General features: G+C 44.1%; 1 protein-coding gene across 1 annotated transcript in view; it reads left to right on the top strand.

Annotated features, from left to right (window-relative positions):
* Positions 1-19,813, top strand: part of PPM1L (protein phosphatase, Mg2+/Mn2+ dependent 1L) — a 162,281-nt gene that overhangs the window by 100,779 nt on the left and 41,689 nt on the right. The window contains exon 2 of the mRNA XM_075570605.1: positions 19,611-19,785. Within this exon, the coding sequence (XP_075426720.1) occupies positions 19,611-19,785 (175 nt within the window). The remainder of the gene's footprint in view (positions 1-19,610; positions 19,786-19,813) is intronic.

Raw genomic sequence — 19,813 nt, 5'->3', positions numbered from 1 at the left:
ATAATCCGTCTGAATGCATTATTCAAAAACCTTTTTATCAGCATCTCAAACAGTCTTTACAGTTCTCTGTTGGTTTTCATAAGTTCAAATATTAGTTTTTTTATTATACTGTGTGTTTTTTTTCTTTTTAAACTTAATTTTATTTGCTGTTTTCAATGGGATACAGAAAATGAAAAAGGGAACATTTAGGACCACATCTAGCAGTTTTCACATTAAGGGCCTCATGCAGTAAGCACCGAAAAAGCACTCTCGGCAGGGGTTCAATATCGGCATGATTTTGGCGATTTGCCCTCGCAGTATTCAGGAAGGGCTGAATCCCTGGCGAATCACTGCGAAAGCAACACGCCGAGTAGCCGGTGGCGAGACAGTCTGTCTGCCGATAACCTGGCGATACGCCGTCCCCTGCCGAGATGTGCCTGCAGCAGAGAGAGATCAGCCGTTCTCTCTGCGCAAACCTCGGCAAAATAAAAAAAAATGCAAATCAAATTTTATTCATAGTATACATGTGCAGGGGGTCTCCAGAGCTGAACCGCATTGTTTTCAGGTCCGGGGACCCCCTGCTTCCCGAGATACAGGTCCCTTTATGAGGTGCCGGTATCCCTCTGCATTTAAATGTCCCGATCACGTGACCGCGGAATGTAAACAAAGCAGAGGGATACCGGCACCCCATAAAGGGGCCTGTATCTCAGGAAGCAGGGGGTCCCCGGACCTAAAACCAAAGCGGTTCAGCTCCGGAGACCCTCTGCACATCTACACTATGAGTAAAACACACATAAATAAACATTCATTCCTTACCTTTGCAGCTATCTGCTATGGTAATGAAGCAGCATTAATGTATTTTTAATAATAGTGTCATCCCATACGCGACGTGCCTGCTATAAAGATGGCGTTGACACTGGCACCGATGCCCCATACCGGGGCCTGTAACTCGGGAAGCAAGGGGTCCCTGAGCCAGAAATCAATGCGGTTCAGTTCAGGGGATGCCCTGCTCCCGCACAATATTATTAAAATACATTAATGCTGCTTCATTACCATAGTGGATAGCCGCTAAGGCAATGAAGGGGTAAAGGCATAATAGCATGTTTATTGGGGACAATTGCCCCCAATAAACATTGCAATAAACAATATACACCCCCTGTGCCCCCAACAACCCCTATACCCCATTAGATATATCACATTTTTGGGATGCACAGCAATGATACTATAGGCCGGCGGTGGCCCTCGGGTGTTCCCCGCAGGCCTGCAGTACCAATTCAGTGCACCCCAAAAAAAATTACAACACATAAATACACCACCCTTAACACATACAGTATAATAATGTGCAAAATTAATATTATCCACAAATGGATAATAGTGCATTTGCACATTTAAAATACATAAGGAACAATAAATACATGAAATACATATTGCACTCACCCTTGTCCAGCTGCCACGATGAAGGCCATCCTCATCTTCATCACCGTCCATGCCCCCTCTTATGCTGCAAAACAGGAATAAAAACAGCCAATGTAATGTCCCCTAACCCCTTAATCACCATAGCGGTTATTAACCGCTACAGTCATTAAGGGGTTAACCCACCCTCACCCACCACTCGGGAGGCCTAAATACCCTCCCCCACAACCCCCCACCCCGTGAGGCCTAACCACCCCCACTCACCCACTACTCTGCCGGGAGGCGTACCCACATGCCCTTGGGGCCATTACCCCCTTCCCCCACCCCCCAGTACCCACAATAAAAACAATACACAGCCCCACAATAAACATCATTATATTTATTAAATACATTACCCACCCCCTGTGCCCCCCCATAAATACATGATTTATTATTTTAGACACAGGGTTAATACCCCAGACCCACGGGAGACCCCGGTGGGCCTGACGGGTCACCTCACAGACCTACAGTAGCCCAGCACCATGTTTCAAATAGGTCTGGAGGACTACGGGTGGTCCCCGCCAGGCACCGTGGTCCACCAGGTGGTCTCCGCAGGTCACCGTGGGCCACAATGGGGTCCCCACGGGTAGGCCCGCGGCTGTCACGGGTTTGCGGGTGGGTAGCGGGACAGCTTAACCCCTTCATGAGCGTAGCGGTATTAACCACTAAGGTCATGAAGGGGTTAAGTCCACCCACAACCCCCCCGCAAGCCCTAAACAGCCACCAAAGGCCAAATACCCCCTTCACCCACCCCCGCTACCCACAATAAACCTGGCACGGCTGGTTAACCTCTTCATTGCCTTAGCGGTTAGCCGCTAAGGTAATGAAGTGGGCTTTAAATGCATTTTTTCTGCCTCGGATGCATGCCGGAGGGGCTTCGGTGCTGGTATTAATGGTTATCAGCTCCGGAGACCCCCGGCATCAATCCCAGGCAGGAAAAAGGCCTGATTTTTTCTAAGTGCCGACCTTGCCGATGCTTCTCCCCCAGCAACTTGCCAACTTTAGTTGGCGGGCTGGATTGCCGTAAAAATCTCAATTCTAGAGTGCCGATCAGCAGCGGAAAGCTGATCGGGGCTACTAGAATTCAGCCGGTTTCAAAAAGTGCCGATAAGTGGCGAAAAGTGGCTTTTCAGCTAATAAAAATGCCGATTTTTGGAGCTTATCAGCGCTTACTGAATCTGGAAGACAATATTGGCGAGAAAATGGCGAAAAAAACGGCTTTTCGGCGCTTACTGCAGAGAGCCCTAAATAACATACGGGCCAGTCCAGCCCAACTTTCAGTCATATTTGAACAGTCTTGATGGGGTCAAATTAACAACAACTACCACTAACATATTTAAAGAATAACCAAACCAGACAAATACATAGGGAAAAGGGGGAAGGGAAGGAAGGGCGGGGGAACTCCTTGAGTTTTTAACGTGTCTGTTCTCCACTTTTTTCTTCTTCTCCAAATTAGGACAATACCGGAGAATTGTATCATGAAATATATATAAGCTATAAAAACAAAGAAATGTTGGCAGTTTGCAAATTAAAAATATGTTTTCCCCACACTGAGGCCCAGATTCACAAAAAGGCTGCCAAGCTTTAGCACACCTTTACTCCCGTTCACTTTAAAACAACATACTTTTAGAGAGAGTAACATTGAACTATTTAATCTTAGCTAGAGTAGCAGCTCTTGTAAAAGAATCTGGAGAATGCACTTTATTTGCAGTTATTTGTAGCCCTCTTTTTTACTAGATGAAAGTGCTGATTTTTCATATGTTTTACAGCGGTTTGTTGTACTTGATGCCAAAGTTGAATGAGTCATGTTGCATTATAGTTCATTTTAATGGATTCATTAATACAGCAGGCAGCCTCCTGATCTCAGATTAAAATGTGAAGTATCCAACCAGGGGCTAAAATACTATATAATTTTAAGCTATTTAACTTCAGGCAAGTTGCAGAATTCCGAATATTAGCCAATATCCAGCCTGTGTCTTTATCATTTCCTGGCTAGTGTATATATACAGCCTGTTACATCGTTATAGTAGATGAGGTTGATAACGCATATGTCCATCAAGTTCAAACGATGTTAAATTTAGAGGACAGATACTTATCCTATATTTGCATTGCAGTATATTGATGCAGAGGAAGGCAAACGCACAACCCTAGTGAAACATCATCTATAGATATCTCATAAGGGAAAAATAAATTCCTTAATGACTCAGATTACTCCTTGGAACAACATCCTTCCCATGTTTAATTATTTGGTCTATCCCTGTATACCTTTCCTTTCTAAAAAGATGTCCAACCTTTTTTTGAAGATATCTATTGTATCTGCCCCAATATACAAACCCCCCGCCCCCTCCACCTCCAAATATACAAACATGCACATTTACCTTAGGGGTGGTCTTAGGCTGCCGGACCCCGGCACTCCACAACTGCTGCGGGACTCTCTCCCACTATCGGCCTCCCTTTCAGCTGCTGCGGACCTCCTGCCAGGCCTGCCTCTCTCTCCCGCCGGTGCATGCCAGAAGCTGGGCCCAAAGTTGGGCCTAGCTTCCAGCGCGTACCGACCTGAGAGGAGGCCCGCAGCAGCTGGGAAGAGCAGGGCCTGGCAGCCGGACACAGATGTTGGGACCGACCTCTGGCCGGGCCCAACTTGCAGCAGTGGCCGGCTTGACACCTCAGCAACCATCGGGCCAGAGACACTTGTCCTGGCTTTCCTCCCCCTGTCGGTGGCCCTGTATATAGTTATATCCATTCTTAGACGCCTCTTTTCTCATGTAAACAAATGTAATTTAACTATCCTCTCCTCATAAGTCAGATTGTTCATCTCTTTTATGAATTTGGTGGCTCTTCTCTGCACTTTTTCTAGTGCCATCATGTCTTTTTTGTGGGGTGGTTCTCAAAGCTGTACTCCATATTCAAGGTGTGGTCTTACTAATGCTTTATACAGTAGCATAATTATGCTTACTTCCGTTCCATCCATTCCCCATTTAATGCAAGATAAGATCTTGTTTGCCTTTGCAGCACTATTTCTAGGCCAGCTATCTACAAGCACTCCTAAATCCTTCTCCATTAAGGATTCTTCTAATTCGGTCTCATTTAATTTGTAAGTTGCCTGTTTATTCTTGTTTCACAAATGCATAACCTTACATTTATCTGCCATTTACCTGCCCAAGTTTCCAGTCTCTCCAAGTCCTTCTGGAGACAAATTACATCTTGCTCTGATTCTACTACCTTACACAATTCAGTGTCATCAGCAAAGATGGAGACTTTGCTCTCTAGCCAACCTAAAGGTGATTACTGAGTCCAATTTGCTTTATTTTGTACACTAACCTCTTGTGTGAAACTGTTATGGATTACAGGTAGCACAGGGTCATACATAGCATACATATGTCTTAAGTACAGCTTTGAGCGGGTAGCACAGGGTCAGACATAGCATACATATGTCTTAAGTACAGCTTTGGGCATACTGTCACATATTCACTAGTTTGTTGCTTTGGAATAAGTACATAACATATCTGAAGTTTGCAAATAGAATTTTGCTGGTGAGATAAGAAATCTTAGCAGAGCAGGTGTTCACGCCTTCTCAATGCATGAACTTACGATAAATGGCACGGATATGAGACCACAAACATCTTGTGGTTATTTTGCTACGCAGATAGAAATGGGTTAGGAAACGTTGCTAGTTTTTGGGTTATTTCCCTTGTTTTCCACGAAGACAATCATGACGTATGACAAGGGCAATAAAGGTTTGTGTGAGGCTAAACCAGGACCAGAACTGGGTGGCAAGCCACGACAGACGAGACATACCGAGACTGGCATGACATTATCGTAATACCTAGTTGGTTTGTGAGTATGACAGCATACCCAGTAAATAATCTCTGCATACATAGATTAATAGAAGTATTGGATTATTAACAAGTTTGCTTATTGTTTCTTATTATCATATTGTATCTCAATAAATATGAGTCTTATCTTATACAACTCTGAGTGACCTCTCTTAATAATATCCTCACGATACCCTGCACACAAAGGGTTTGAGGTCGTTTTCTCTGCAGGATAAGAAATTGTGATACAGTACTTCTGCTTAGAGCAGGACATAACGTATCACAATTTCTTATCCTGCAGAGAAAACGACCTCACACCCTTTGTGTGCAGGGTATCGTGAGGATATTATTAAGAGAGGTCACTCAGAGTTGTATAAGATAAGACTCATATTTATTGAGATACAATATGATAATAAGAAACAATAAGCAAACTTGTTAATAATCCAATACTTCTATTAATCTATGTATGCAGAGATTATTTACTGGGTATGCTGTCATACTCACAAACCAACTAGGTATTACGATAATGTTATGCCAGTCCCGGTATGTCTCGTCTGTCGTGGCTTGCCACCCAGTTCTGGTCCTGGTTTAGCCTCACACAAACCTTTATTGCCCTTGTCATACGTCATGATTGTCTTCGTGGAAAACAAGGGAAATAACCCAAAAACTAGCAACGTTTCCTAACCCATTTCTATCTGCGTAGCAAAATAACTACAAGATGTTTGTGGTCTTATATCCGTGCCATTTATCGTAAGTTCATGCATTGAGAAGGCGTGAACACCTGCTCTGCTAAGATTTCTTATCTCACCAGCAAAATTCTATTTGCAAACTTCAGATATGTTATGTACTTATTCCAAAGCAACAAACTAGTGAATATGTGATAGTATGCCCAAAGCTGTACTTAAGACATATGTATGCTATGTCTGACCCTGTGCTACCCGCTCAAAGCTGTACTTAAGACATATGTATGCTATGTATGACCCTGTGCTACCTGTAATCCATAACAGAACCGTATCAAAAGCCTTTGCAAAAGCTAAGTAGACCACATCAACTGCATTACCCTGGTCTAAATGCCCACTTACCTACTCAAAGAAACTAATACGGTTAGTATGACACGACCTATCCTTCATAAATCCATGCTGACTATTACTAATCATTTAGGGTTTTTTAGGTATTCCTGATTATCCCGTACTAAACCTTCAAGTAGCTTCCCCACTATTGATGTCAGGCTTACAGGTCTGTAATTTCCCGGTAGTGATCTAGCTCCCTTTTTAAATATAGGCACCACATCTGCTTCACACCAGTACTTGTGGTACTGAGCCTGTGGAAATTGAGTCCTTGAATATTAAATGTAATAGTTTGGCTATTATTGAATTTAACTCCTTAAGAACTCTTGGCTGTATGCCATCGGGACCTGGTACTTTATTTACTTTAATTTTATCAAGCCGCCTATGCACTTCTTTCTCAGTTAACCAATGTTTTGTTCATACAGAGTTTGTGGCTTTCTCTTGCAGCACTATTTTTGCAATTGATTCCTCCCTGGTAAATACAGGGCAAAGGGAAAATGTTTGCAGTATACCCCCAGTGATCAGACGAAAGTGCTGCTGCCCAGAAACATTATCAATTCTGTATTTTTGTCCTGCACTAAGCTCTAAGCTCTAAGCCAGGGGTGCACAAACGTCCTGCTCTGCGCCCTCCGCCTGCCTGCTGTCCCCCTGTGACGCTCCCCCCCCCCCTTACCTGTAATGCAGCATCAAATGACGCTGCAGGGTTATGTCACATGACCCCACGGCGTCATTTGACGCTGCATTGCTATAGAGACGCGTGTACTGAAGCCGACTCAAGCCGGGTATGTGAGCCTCACCCCCCCCCCCCCCCCCAGATTAGGAAACCCCTGCTCTAAACTTTAAGTAAATGCATTTTGTAGCATATATTGTGCTTGATTCTTGCAGTCTGCTGCATACATTCTTCCTTGCCTACATATATCCATGGGTAGTGTGGACAGGACTACACTGTATGTTCCAGATTTATCTATCTCTTTATAAACGTTGAGTGCAGCCTACACCCTACTTTTTCTGGTAAATACAAAGACAAAGAATGGATTTAATAACTCTGCTTTTTCCTTATCTTCAATAATTTGCCTGCCCGTCTCACACTGAAACACGAGAATACAAATATTTTTTTTTATCCGTTTTGTTTAATAAGAATGCTATAGCTGTAAAGGAAAACAGCAATTAATAGTATATATGCAGAGAATTCTGGTCCTTGCACATATTAATTGTGCACACATTATCATAAAAGCAGTCACTGTACTATAAGCATTCTTAAAGCAGCAGTCCAAGCTGCCATTTGTCCCCCCTTTAATATGCATCAATACAATCAACACAATGATAAGTAATTAGGTAAGTTGCCGATGAATCCATTCTCCTGGGGTCGATCGGCGAAGATTCGGCTCGGGGGTTCAGTAAAGGCTTTCCGTGCAGCAGAAGAGGACCAAAGATGCAAAGTTCTGTGAGGAAGATTATGTGACCAGGCAGTCACTAGATATAATTGGTGCACTGCTAGAGAGAGGGCAGGGCTCAAAAAAGGGTCTGACAGAGCCTGTTTCAGAAGAGGAAGGGGATGTGACTTTGTAAATGGTTGCTACAGAAACAAAAAATGCTTGTTACATTATACTACATTAAAAATGTCAATCAGAGTTGTTAAAAAAACAAAGCTACAAGTATTTTCTCATAGTACGTACAGAACTGATTTATTTAAAAAAACACATGTAGGATATTGTTTGGTCTGCAGGTTTAAGAAGTACCATGTAATGGTAATTCATATTACAGGCGCGTTGTAATTGTGAAACTTGTCATTTCTTTTATTGGACCAACAGGTATGTTCTTCCTAGTTATTGTAGATCTAGATCTTGCATCTTGAAGGACAGGATTGAAGAGATCCAGTGCAATGCTTTTTTTAATTTAATTTGGTCAGGAACTACAACTCTGCCTTATCCTCCTCTCTTGATCTACATGCCCCTTTTTCTCTCTGCCGTCCTCGTTCCTCTGAATGCCTCTGGAGGAAATCTCACACTTTCGCAGACTTCCTTCACTACAAATTTATGCTGTCCTGTTTCAACTCTGCACACTCTCAAGCTAAACAAACCTACTTTTCTTCACTAATCAACACACACAAGTCTTACCCACCTCAACTCTTCTCTGTCTTTGACTCTTCACAAACCACCCTCAGCTGCCTCTTCTTCCTCCATCTCACCTCAGGACTTTGCTGACTATTTTAAGGAAAAGGTGGAATTCATATAGTACATCAGAACGTCTCCTCTGTTTCCTCCTCCCATCCTACACCGCTTCCTAACTCTCCTCCTGCCTTCCTTGGCTATTTTCCACTGTTTAAAAGGAGGCTATGTCACTGCTGATCTCCTCTTCTCCCTCTACCACTTGCCCTCTTGACCCCATTCCCTCCCATCTCCTAAAACCTCTCTTTCTCCTACTATATACCCTACGCTCACACACATTTTTAACTCCTCCCTCTACTCTGGTACCTTTCCCTTCTCCTTCAAACATGCAACAGTTATACCATGACGAAGTTGAGACATTAGGGGGTCTGACGTAACAGCATGAGGCTCAAAGAAGCCATTTTGTTTGACTATTTTAGTCCGCCATCTTGTCTTGTCTTTGTGAGTTTTAATGTCATCTTTCTATGTGAAGAAATCTGTGTGAAAGAGAGAATGGAATGTTTTCGCTCCTAGCTGACTTTATTGATCTTTCCTCATCCAATCAGCTCCAAATGAAAGTGTAAACAGGCCAGAAGTTATGAGAGAGCCTCGTTAGTAGTCTAAGATAAGCTCAGTTTCTCGTACAATGTGCCAAGTGGCAGAACTGACATCACATTTAACCCCACAATGATATTTAGCTTACATACATTTATTATGTATTACAAAATGACATCAGCTTTAGTATTGTTATGTATTACAAAATGAGGTAATATTTAGTGACGTGCAAGCCCCCCCATAAAGGGGTGGAGCTTTAGGTTTTAGGGTATAAATATATGGCATACCGTGTTATCTGAGAGAGAGCTTTTTGTTTTGAAGCTGTCTCCACTGTGTGCACTCTGAATAAACTCATTTGATAACTTAATCTTTGTTGTAACATTTTTACGCTTTTACAACCATTACTGAAAAACAGAAAGCTTGACCCTACCTGTCTTTCTAACTATCGACCTGTCTCCCTCCTGCCTTTTGCCTCTAAACTCCTTGAACGTCTTGTATTCTCTCGCTTGCTCCATTGTCGCACCTCCTATTCTCTCCTAGACCCTCTACAATCTGGCTTCCGCACTGCTCACTCGACTGAAACAGTCCTCACAAATATAACTAATGATCTCCATGCTGCCAAAGACAGAGGTCATTACACTCTGCTCATATTACTCGACCTCTCTGCAGCATTTGATACTGTGGACCACCACCTTCTCTGTCACATACTCCATACTCTTGGTATTCGTAAAAAAGCTCTATCCTTGATCTCCTCTTACATCTTCCATCATACTTTCAGTGTCTCTTCTGCTAATACCTCCTCCTCTATTTCTCTCTGTGGGGGTACCCCAGGGTTCTGTCCTGGGACCTCTTCTTTTTTCCCTGTACACACTTTCTCTATGTGACCTAATCACATCTCTTTGGTTTAAATATCACCTCTATGCCGACGACACACAAATTTACTTTTCAACCCCTGACCTTACATCTGCTGTACAGACTAAAGTTTCTGAATGTCTCACTGCGATATCATCCTGGATGGCCATCCGCCGACTTAAACTTAACATGGCAAAAGCAAAGCTCCTCATACTTCCTCCCAAACCTGGCCCTACTACCTCCTTCCACATTGCTGTTGGAAGTACTATCATTCAACCAGTAGCCCAAGCACGCTGCCTAGTGGTCACACTCGACTCCTCTCTAACATTCTCCTCTCACATTCAAAACATGTCTAAAACCTGTCGCTTTTTCCTCCGCAATATTACAATGATACGCCCTTTCCTCTGTTGCACGACTGCTAAATCTCTGACTCAGGCCCTCATTCTCTCTCATCTCGATTACTGTAACCTCCTGCTGTCCGGCCTTCCTGCCTCTCATCTGTCTCCCCTACAATCTATCCTAAACACTGCTGCCAGAAACACTCTACTCTTTCCTTAATCGGTCTCAGCGTCTCCCCTATTGAAATCACTCTCGTGGCTTCCTATCAAAACTCGTATCTCACAGTCAATTCTTCTCGTCACTTTTAAAGCTTTACACTCTTCTGCCCCTCCTTACATCTCAGCCCTAATTTCTCGCTATGCACCATCCTGACTCTTGCATTCTGCTCAAGGATGTCTTCTCTCTACCCCTTTGTATCTAAAGCCCTCTCCCACCTTTAACCTTTCTCACTGACTGCCCCACCCCTCTGGAATACCCTTCCCCTCAATACCCGACTAGCACCCTCTCTATCCACCTTTAAGACCCACCTTAAGAAATACTTGCTTAACGAAGCATATGAGTAGCTCCGCGGCTAGTACTATACACACGATACATAAAGCTTGGCCCGTTGCAGATGCATTTACCAGAACACCCTCCTACTGTCTCTGTACATTCTTCCTACCTACCAATTATATTGTAAGCTCTTCGGTGCAGGGACTCCTCTTCCTAAATGTTACTTTATGTCTGAAGCACTTATCCCCATGATCTGTTATTTGTATTATTTGTTACTTATATGATTGTCACGTGTATTACTGCTGTGAAGCGCTATGTACATTAATGGCGCTATATAAATAAAGACATACATACATACATTTGTATTTTTCAGCACTAAATAAGAAATAAATGACAATGCCATTTTATTATTCCTCATAAATAGATATTATAGGGAGAAACTCCTCAACTCCTGCAACGAAATCTGACACAGTATATGCATTTTTTCAGAAGTAGTTACAATCGGTACCATGCATCTTCATTGACCCCAACGTCATATCTACGTGGTCACGTAGGATGTATTGCGGGATAACGTAGGACGCTTCTGGGTACGGAACATCTTGCATTTTAATAATGTGTTACTCCTTGATAAAGGATCGTTGGGTGCAAAATGCCTCGGAGAGGTTGTGTCCTTTTTAACAGGGCTGAATAAATTAGATTTTTTTTTTATACCGAAAAAAAACTATTTCCATAATCCTTGTACTACTTCAAGTAATTTTAATAGGAAACTCAATCAAAATTCTAACTTGCATGTTAGAAGTTAATTTAAAACAAACAAAAAAATCTCTATTAATTTCATGCATTCTGCACACCCTGCCATTCAGTGTTGGCGAGCAAAGTCGCAGTGATATTTAAATGTTGTAATTTAATCAGCTACTGACCTAATAAATCTAAATATAAACCTGGAGCATGGTTTTAAAGTATGTAGGGAACATGCTGTCAGTTCAATTTGTCAGAGGAAATCTTTCATTGTGATTAGGAAGCAATCTAAGAGCATTAAAGACTTCTTCCTCCAGCACACACGGGATCGTTCGATGTCTTATCCTTCATTTCCAAATGAGTTAAAGTCATCAACGCAAACATTTATGTAGCTTATTATCTGAAAATGGTATTTAAAGGAGCTGTTCCCGCTACTCTGGTTCCCCCACCTCTTTATTTTTGTTAATTTTGTTAATAGGAAGCCGGGGGTCTCCGGAGGTGAACACGTTCATTGCAGCTCTGGGGACCCTTTGGTTCTTGAAATACTTACCAGGGAAGGTGTCGCCATTACAGTCTCAAGTGGAAACAAAATGGAGGCTTTAATGGCCTACATCACGCCAGCCAATAGGAAGGCGCGATGTCATCAGTTGCTGCTTCCTATTGGCTCGCGTGATGCGAGGGATTCAAGCCCTTGAGTGCCCTAATGACGTACTCTGTCACGTCAAGAAAAGTGCTACAACAGGGGCCCTTATGACGTACACGTACGCCCTTTGGCCTTTGCTTGTTTTTTGTACACGATTGGTGCTTCTGTGGAATGCCGATCGTGTCCCACACTGAAGGGGGAGCTGCTCCCTGTCGCATCCGTCCCAAGGGCCGGGGACAGAAAGCTGATCACGTGATCACTCCGAAGAGAGACCACGTGATGCGGGCGTGTCTACCCATCCATGTTTCTAAGGGCTGTTATATTGTGTGTGCGGCCTTGCGCGTGCGAAGGCGCGTGCACGTGCCGCACACGTTTTGTGTATATACTGTGTGCGACTGTGTGTGTGTGTGTGTGTGTGTGTGTTTTAAAATAAATAAAACCTGAGATGATTTTTTTAATACGTTGTACATACACACACACATACACACATACAGTATACACTCATATACACACATATATTTAAATTTTCAGAGGTGGCAGCAGCGCGATTTCTTTCTGTTTTTCTTCTTTTCCCCTGTCGGCCGGTTCTACTCTCCTTGCCATGCGCGCGCGCGGCACCATTATAGAAAGGCTGACTGACGTCAGCCAACTAAAATGCCGCGCGTAGCGTGATCCCGGCACTATATAACAAGCCTAACGCAAGATCTTCATAGAGTTTGTTTTTAAAGGGTCTGCAGGCCATGCACGCAGAGGGGAAGACAGGAGACTTGCTTTGGGAAAAATAACGTAGGCTTTTATTTAGCCGAAGTTTCAACATGATAAAAATACAGACTTTTCCCTAGCGTATGAAAGTCCATATACGTCTATATAGATGACGACGGAGAAACAGGTGCGCAAATCACATCAGGACATGGAAAGAAAGTGAAAACACAAAATAGTGCAATATTGTCAACCCCAACAAATGATTTTAATGTTGAAAGTTCTATGAAATTTGCACTCACGTGTTTAACGTGAAATGAAAGCGTTGTGGTTATTAGAAGTTACCAACTTTTGTCTCCAGATAGGTACTCCAGATCCATAGAGAGGGGGGGAAATCCATATACAAAAAAGGGGAAGCAAAAATAGTATAGTACTGTTTTTAATATTAAAAACACAAAGTATTCCACTTACATAAGTGCCTTTGTTTGTGAGCATTCAGACCACCCTGGGTCATATGGTCAGACAAAGATGTTCACAGCAACAGCATCTGCTCCACGGCCTTCACAGCATGCACTGGGCTGAATAAAGTTGTCCTCCACTCTGGATGCCATCAACAAGGGCTTCTTAGTAATCACTGATTCACCCAACGCGCGTTTCCACTGCAAAGTCTTCCTGAGGGGCTAATCTCAAATTCAATCGTTTGCTGATTGAATGTGGTTTGAATTCTACGTCGGGAGCTGCACTCATTAAGGATAGTATACCATCTGTGTTATTTGATTTATTAGAAATGTTATTTGCGCTTGTTTTTCTTTTCACGTCTATATAGATACCTGGTGCCCCTATGCAGCAAGGACACGCACATGTGGTCTGTACGCCTTGGTTTCTCTATGCAACAAGGACATGCACATGTGGTCTTTACGCCCTGGTGCCCCTATGTGCAAGGACATGTACATGTGGTCTGTACGCCCGGTTCCCCTATGTGAAAGGACATGTACATGTGGTCTGTACGCCCGGTTCCCCTATGTGAAAGGACATGTACATGTGGTCTGTACGCCCTGGTGCCCCTATGCAACAAGGACATGTACATGTGGTCTATACCAGCGGTGCGCAAACTGGGGGGCGAGACTGACGGCGGGGGGGCGCGGGGTTTACAGAGGCCCCGCGCGCTGCCCGAAGGCGCTTAAATTAAGTGCCGGGGGAGCTGCAGGGCCTCTGTAAACCTTCACTTACCTAGGCTCCAGCGGCTTCCTTCCTGCGTCGCCATGGCCATGTGACGTCATGACGCCAGAGCGCAGGTGAGTGGGGGTTAGGGGGGGCACGGGAGTGAGGGGACCGCCAGTAGGGGGGCGCAGGAGAACAAGTTTGCGCACCCCTGGTCTATAGGCCCTGGTGCCCTTATACAGCAAGGACACATACATGTGGTTTGTACTCCCTGGTGCCCTTATACAGCAAGGACACGTACATGTGGTCTGTACGCAGATCGGGGAGAGACCAACACTGCCCTTTCCTGCCCTATAAACCCTTGCTACACTCAGCTGGGCTGGTTAGTAGTTCTACCTTCCTCCAGGCAGGGATTAACCATTACCTGGCCGACATCCGACAGCTCTAGCTGTTAACAGGCTTGCCCCTGTTACAGAGTCCTTTAACCATTAAGAAAAAAATATATCAGAGATGTGCAGTACCTATTCATATAGACATGGTCTAGTTACAGGAGCAATGAGGGATACAGCTTTCATATTTGAAAGAGCAGGGGGTCTGCTAAGGCACAGTAAAATCACTTAGAAAAAACAGGTATAAAAGGAAATACAAAAAAAGCAAATCTCTGTTTTTGTGCAGAATAACCTTTTTGTAAAATACATAAATGATTTAATATAGACCCAAAGGGCACTGACCCATTTGGAAGATCGAGGTCCAAAGAGGCTTGGTAGTGACATGCAAAATGCCTATCACATTCCTAAATGACACCGTAAAATAGAATAGTTAGACAAAAGAGGCTCAAGGATTTTGATACAGATGATCTTCCATACTGTTCCTTTCAGACCAGCACAGAATTCCCCATTTCTTTCTGGCACACTCTATTGATCTTTAGAAGATCACATGTGTCGATTTCATTAAAGCATATGCACCATAGGCAAAGGGTTTGATGTCTTGTACGTTGACTGAACTGCTCTAAGACGTTTGTATGCAAATGCATATAAAATATTCTCTTTGCAAATATGTCAAAGCATATTTTTCTTCCTGGAAACATGTTATTTTTAATGTACATACATACATATTAATATTTTACAGTAACAGAGGCATAAATCCTTAATTTATATTCGAACTTCAGTTGTGGGTGTCTTGTCTTGCCGTCGTTAGAATTGTAGTAAGTTATTCCTGTTTTAATATTAGAAATATGACACTTTTAATGAAGCATGTCCCTTAAATGTTCATCCTTTGCAAATTCAGAAGAACATTGAATGGTCTCAGCATACAACGTATCGATTATATGCCAGAGATTCTGAGTCTGTTTTAGCATTTACATGGCCTCCACTTGGTATAAGTAATTGGGAGATGCAGTAATGCAAGGGGTGGCCAACGCTAGTTCCCAGCTACCAACAGGTCAGGTTTTCAGGATATCCTTGCTTCATCACAGGTGTCTCAATCATAATGACAGCAACTGATTGAGCCACCCGTGCGGAAGCAGGGATATACTGAAAACCTGACCTGTTGGTGGCCATTGAGGACTGAAGTTGGCCTCCCCTGCAGTGACACATAAGTATACATCTTTGTGTCTGAGCATACGGTTTGACTCCCATTTAACATTTGGGTTGCACATTGATACCCTGACATCCAAAACTTATGCCAAACTAGGTGTACTTTATAGGAACAAATCCTCCCTAAGCCAGCTGGTCAGAAAGCGTATCGCACAGCAGATGCTAATGCTAATTATAAACTATGGGGTGTAACGCTGTGCTCACCACAAACAAGACAGGACCCTGGTACTGATGTGGGAATGGGTATAAACGTCACCCACAGCCACGGGGGCACGTCTGGAGTGTGGATGGTCAGGTAGCAGGGTCAGGATTGGAGAGAGTAGAGTGGTCCGGTACTTGCCTCGGCAAGGTGGGAGCCGGTAGAATGGTCAGTGTCCGTTAAGCCGTGGTCAGGGGTTGGAGCCAGTAGGAGCGTAGAGGTCCGTAAGCCGTGGATTGGAGAGATGCGGAAGGTCAGAGGTAAGCCGGGGTCGGTAATCCAGAAGTGCGGAGTCCAAAGTATTAGCCGGGTCGGTACACAGGAGGTCAATCTGAAACAAGGAGCTAGGAGACAAGACAAGGCAGGACAAGGAACCAGGAAGTGGGAGAACCGCTAACTGGAACTATGTGCAAGCCAAAGTGCAAGTGGCACAGCTGAGCATATAAGGGAGAGCATGACCAATAAGAGAGGGGGGCGGAGAGGAGGTGCGGCCTCAGCGGAGGCAAGGATAGGAGGAGATATGCAGGAGACAGGTGGGCATGATGAATTCGCCCTCATTGGCTGAACCGCGCACGCGACCAGGGCAAGCGCGACAAATACAAAAATATTTGTCTCGGGAAGCAGCTGAGCGCAGAGCGCTCACGGGCACGTGCGCTCGCCCCCTGGACCAACACATTGTTGCAACGTGTTTGACCGCATACGAGCGCGCACGCACTATGATTCTATTGGACCAAGAAAGCATATGTAAGATCAGGATTCAAATAGAAATGAATTTTTATGAGGGCAGGACTTGGTCACAAAGCCTTCTTCTCAACCTTGTTTAGGGTTATATTAAAAGTCGCTCCAATTTTAGTGAAAAGGAAAGCGAGATTGCACATGACGAGATAGCAAATTGTTCTCTTGTTCAGGTCGCAGAGGTCTAATTGAGTTGTTAAGATACACGTTGCACCTCAATGTATAAATAAGTGACCCGGAGACCGTTCTGTTTCTTAACAAAAAAACAAACTGGATCAGCACTCAAATGAAATCAAGGGAAATGAAGGACTTGCGGTTCGCTTTTGGTCTCAACACGTTTCTTCTTTAAGGAATGAAAAAAGCAGCACGCGCAGGGCAAGGAAAAGTTAACAAAGGGAGGCTTAGAAACGTCGCCCTCCTGTATTGTGCACATGGAAGTGTGTGTCTGCTAACTTTTCTGTTCCCGTGCTGCTTTTTTTCTGTAGTGCTGCTTTTTTTTTTTGATACATTAAAGAAGAAACTTGTTGAGACCAAAAGCAAAACGTAGTCCTTCATTTTCCTTGATTTATGTTAGGTGCTGATCCAGTTTGGTTTCCGTATAGTTATATGCCTCTTGCGGTGTAGAAGCAGGATCATAGCACCACTCGCTGGATTATATCAGGCAGGGTGAGTGCTAGTTCATTCTGTTTTTCTATGTTCTGTTTCTGAAAACAAGCTGTGGATATTTTGTCGTTTACAATACATTTCCTTTGGACCAACATGAAAGAACTCGTTTGAACACACGTTAATAATAATTTTATTTCATATAGTGCTTTTCTCCCAATGGGGCTCAAAGCGCATCACAATTACAGTACAGCGCACGCTACGCAATGCAGAGAAATGTTTACCGACAGTCCCTGCCCAGACGAGCTTACAATCTGTTTTTTGGTGCCTGAGGCACAGGGGGATAAAGTGACTTGCCCAAGTTCACAAAGAGCTGACACCGGTTGTTGAACCAGACTCCCCCCTGCTTCAAACTCGCTGTCATTAACAATAATGTTTTTTCTTATGTTGAGCTGACAGGGTACGGCACCGCTGTACATAGAATGTTGCACACACAGTGAGTCCCTGCGCTGTAGAATATATAATCTAATGTTGGCGCACAGGGAGATAAAGTGACTTGACCAAGGTCACAAGGAGCTGGTACTGGGATTTGAACCAGGCTCCCCTGCATCAGTCAGTGCATTTACAAGATTGTAAGAAGATTTTCGTCCTTATTATTGCTATATAACCAGTTAAAAACCTTCTCTTTGTAAACTTAAAGGTAGGCTACACCTTGTAAAAAAAACAACTCCGCCCTGTTTGATTTTGCGATGTAATTTCTGATACTGAGTGACTGAAGTGCAGTGAGATTCATTACAAAACCCCACTTGCTTCCGCTTCTCCTGGAACAAACCTATTGATGTTGGCACGTCTTCCTCCCCTGTTGTTTTACATAGCTGCAGTCAGGAATCGGTTTGAGCTGGTCCATAAGACAGACGTAGGAGCCCAGAGTACTCCATGATAAATTACAGTACACTTTATCCTTCTAATCTAGTGTCATCAATGACCTCACAAATTAAAGACAGCTGCCTCCAGGTTCCCGAGAAGACAAAGAACATCTCGAACATTGTATTTTAGATTTTTTTTCCCCGATACAGCTCCTATTATTCAAGGTGTTGAGGATAGATCTAAAATGATGGTGGATGCTGCCTGTGCTTCTAAACCTTCTGCTTCGTGCTAGACTCCGCCACAGAGACCCTTACTGTAATGTGGAGTTCAATTTAATTTGGAGCACAAAATCTATTATCATATAAGATGTAGACGCCACTATGCCTAATTACTTGCGATAAATCAATGGAAAATTAAGAGATCTCCCACATATTCCTGCCCAATCTCCTTGAAACAATATGCTGCATGCTGATTACCAAGGTGCTAAAAGGGTTAGCAAATGTTTTTCTAAGGTATCAGCGGGAAAGGTTGGTAACTCGTTGTGCTGCTCTGCAGCAGGCTACCAGCTCTTCTGAAAGAAAACGGGCTACAGATATGTATGTATATATTATATAGCGCCCACAGCTGTACTTGGGTCTTTACAAGACAGACCATACAGTGCAGGGAATTCGAGTACAAGACGTGCAACAAACCAGATCAGACAATAGGATAGGAAATCCCTGCCCTGGGGATCTAACAATCTCAATGGAATTTTGGGAGAGTTCCAGAGACAGCAGGTGAGGGAATAAGGGCTGTAGATGGCAGTGCTTGGCCACAATGGTTGGTAGGAGTGACTGTGGGTGTGGGACAGCAGCCGTGAGTCTAGGCCAGGCCAACTCCAATCCTCAAGGGCCACCAAACAGGTCAGTTATTCAGGATATCCCTGCTTCAGCACAGGTGATTGAGCAACCTGTGCTGAAGCAGGGATATCCTGAAAACCGAACCTGTTGGTGGCCCTTGAGGACTGAAGTTGGCCACCCATGGTCTAGGCCAGGGGTGCGCAAACTTTTTCCCCTGCGCACCCCTGCCTGCTTGCACCTCCCTCCCCCTCCCCCCCTCTTCTTACCTTGTCTCCGGCGTTCTGACGTCATGTGGCATCACATTGCCATGGCAACGCGGCATCATGTAACGTCGCGGCCTTATTTGATGCCATGTTGCCATAGCGACGAATTGCCGGACACTGCTGGAGTCAAGGTAAGGGACCTTACAGAGGCCTCGCACTCGCACCCTAGCATTTAATTTTAATGCCTCGGGGAATCGCACTGGGCCTCTGTAAGCGCCACGCCCCTCCACCCCCTCCCAGGGCCCCCCTGTTTGCGCACCCCTGTTCTAGGCTATTAAAGAGCTTTATTTAAGAGGCGAGTTTTAAGGTTTGACTTAAAGGTGGGGAGAGACGGTGCTTGGCGTATACGTAGTGTGAGAGAGTACCACAGGTAAGGCGCAGTGAGGGAAAAGGGTTTCAGGCGCGGTAGTGCAGTAGTGGTGGAAAGGAGACCATTATGGGTAGAGCGCCGGAGACGAGCAGGGGCATAGCGAGAGATCAAAGCTGATATGTAGGGAGATGTGACTGGTTTTGGAAGCCTGGATTAGACAAATTATATCTTATTTATTTATTTTTTTATTTGATGTGCAGTCGGCAGCTGAATATGTGAAGATCCATCTACCCGAGGTCCTGAAGCAAAATCTTCAAGATTATGAAAGGGATAAAGAGAACAGCGTCCTCTCCTACCAGACCATACTCGAACAGCAGATTCTAGCAATAGACCGGGAAATGCTGGAAAAGCTCACCGTGTCTTATGATGAAGCAGGTACGTGATCTCCTTCTCCCTGTAAAGA

This window comes from Ascaphus truei, chromosome 14 (genome assembly GCF_040206685.1).
Source record: "Ascaphus truei isolate aAscTru1 chromosome 14, aAscTru1.hap1, whole genome shotgun sequence".
Taxonomy (NCBI): Eukaryota; Metazoa; Chordata; class Amphibia; order Anura; family Ascaphidae; genus Ascaphus; species Ascaphus truei.
Note: the sequence above shows the minus strand (reverse complement) of the source record. Positions and strands in the feature narration are given on the sequence as shown.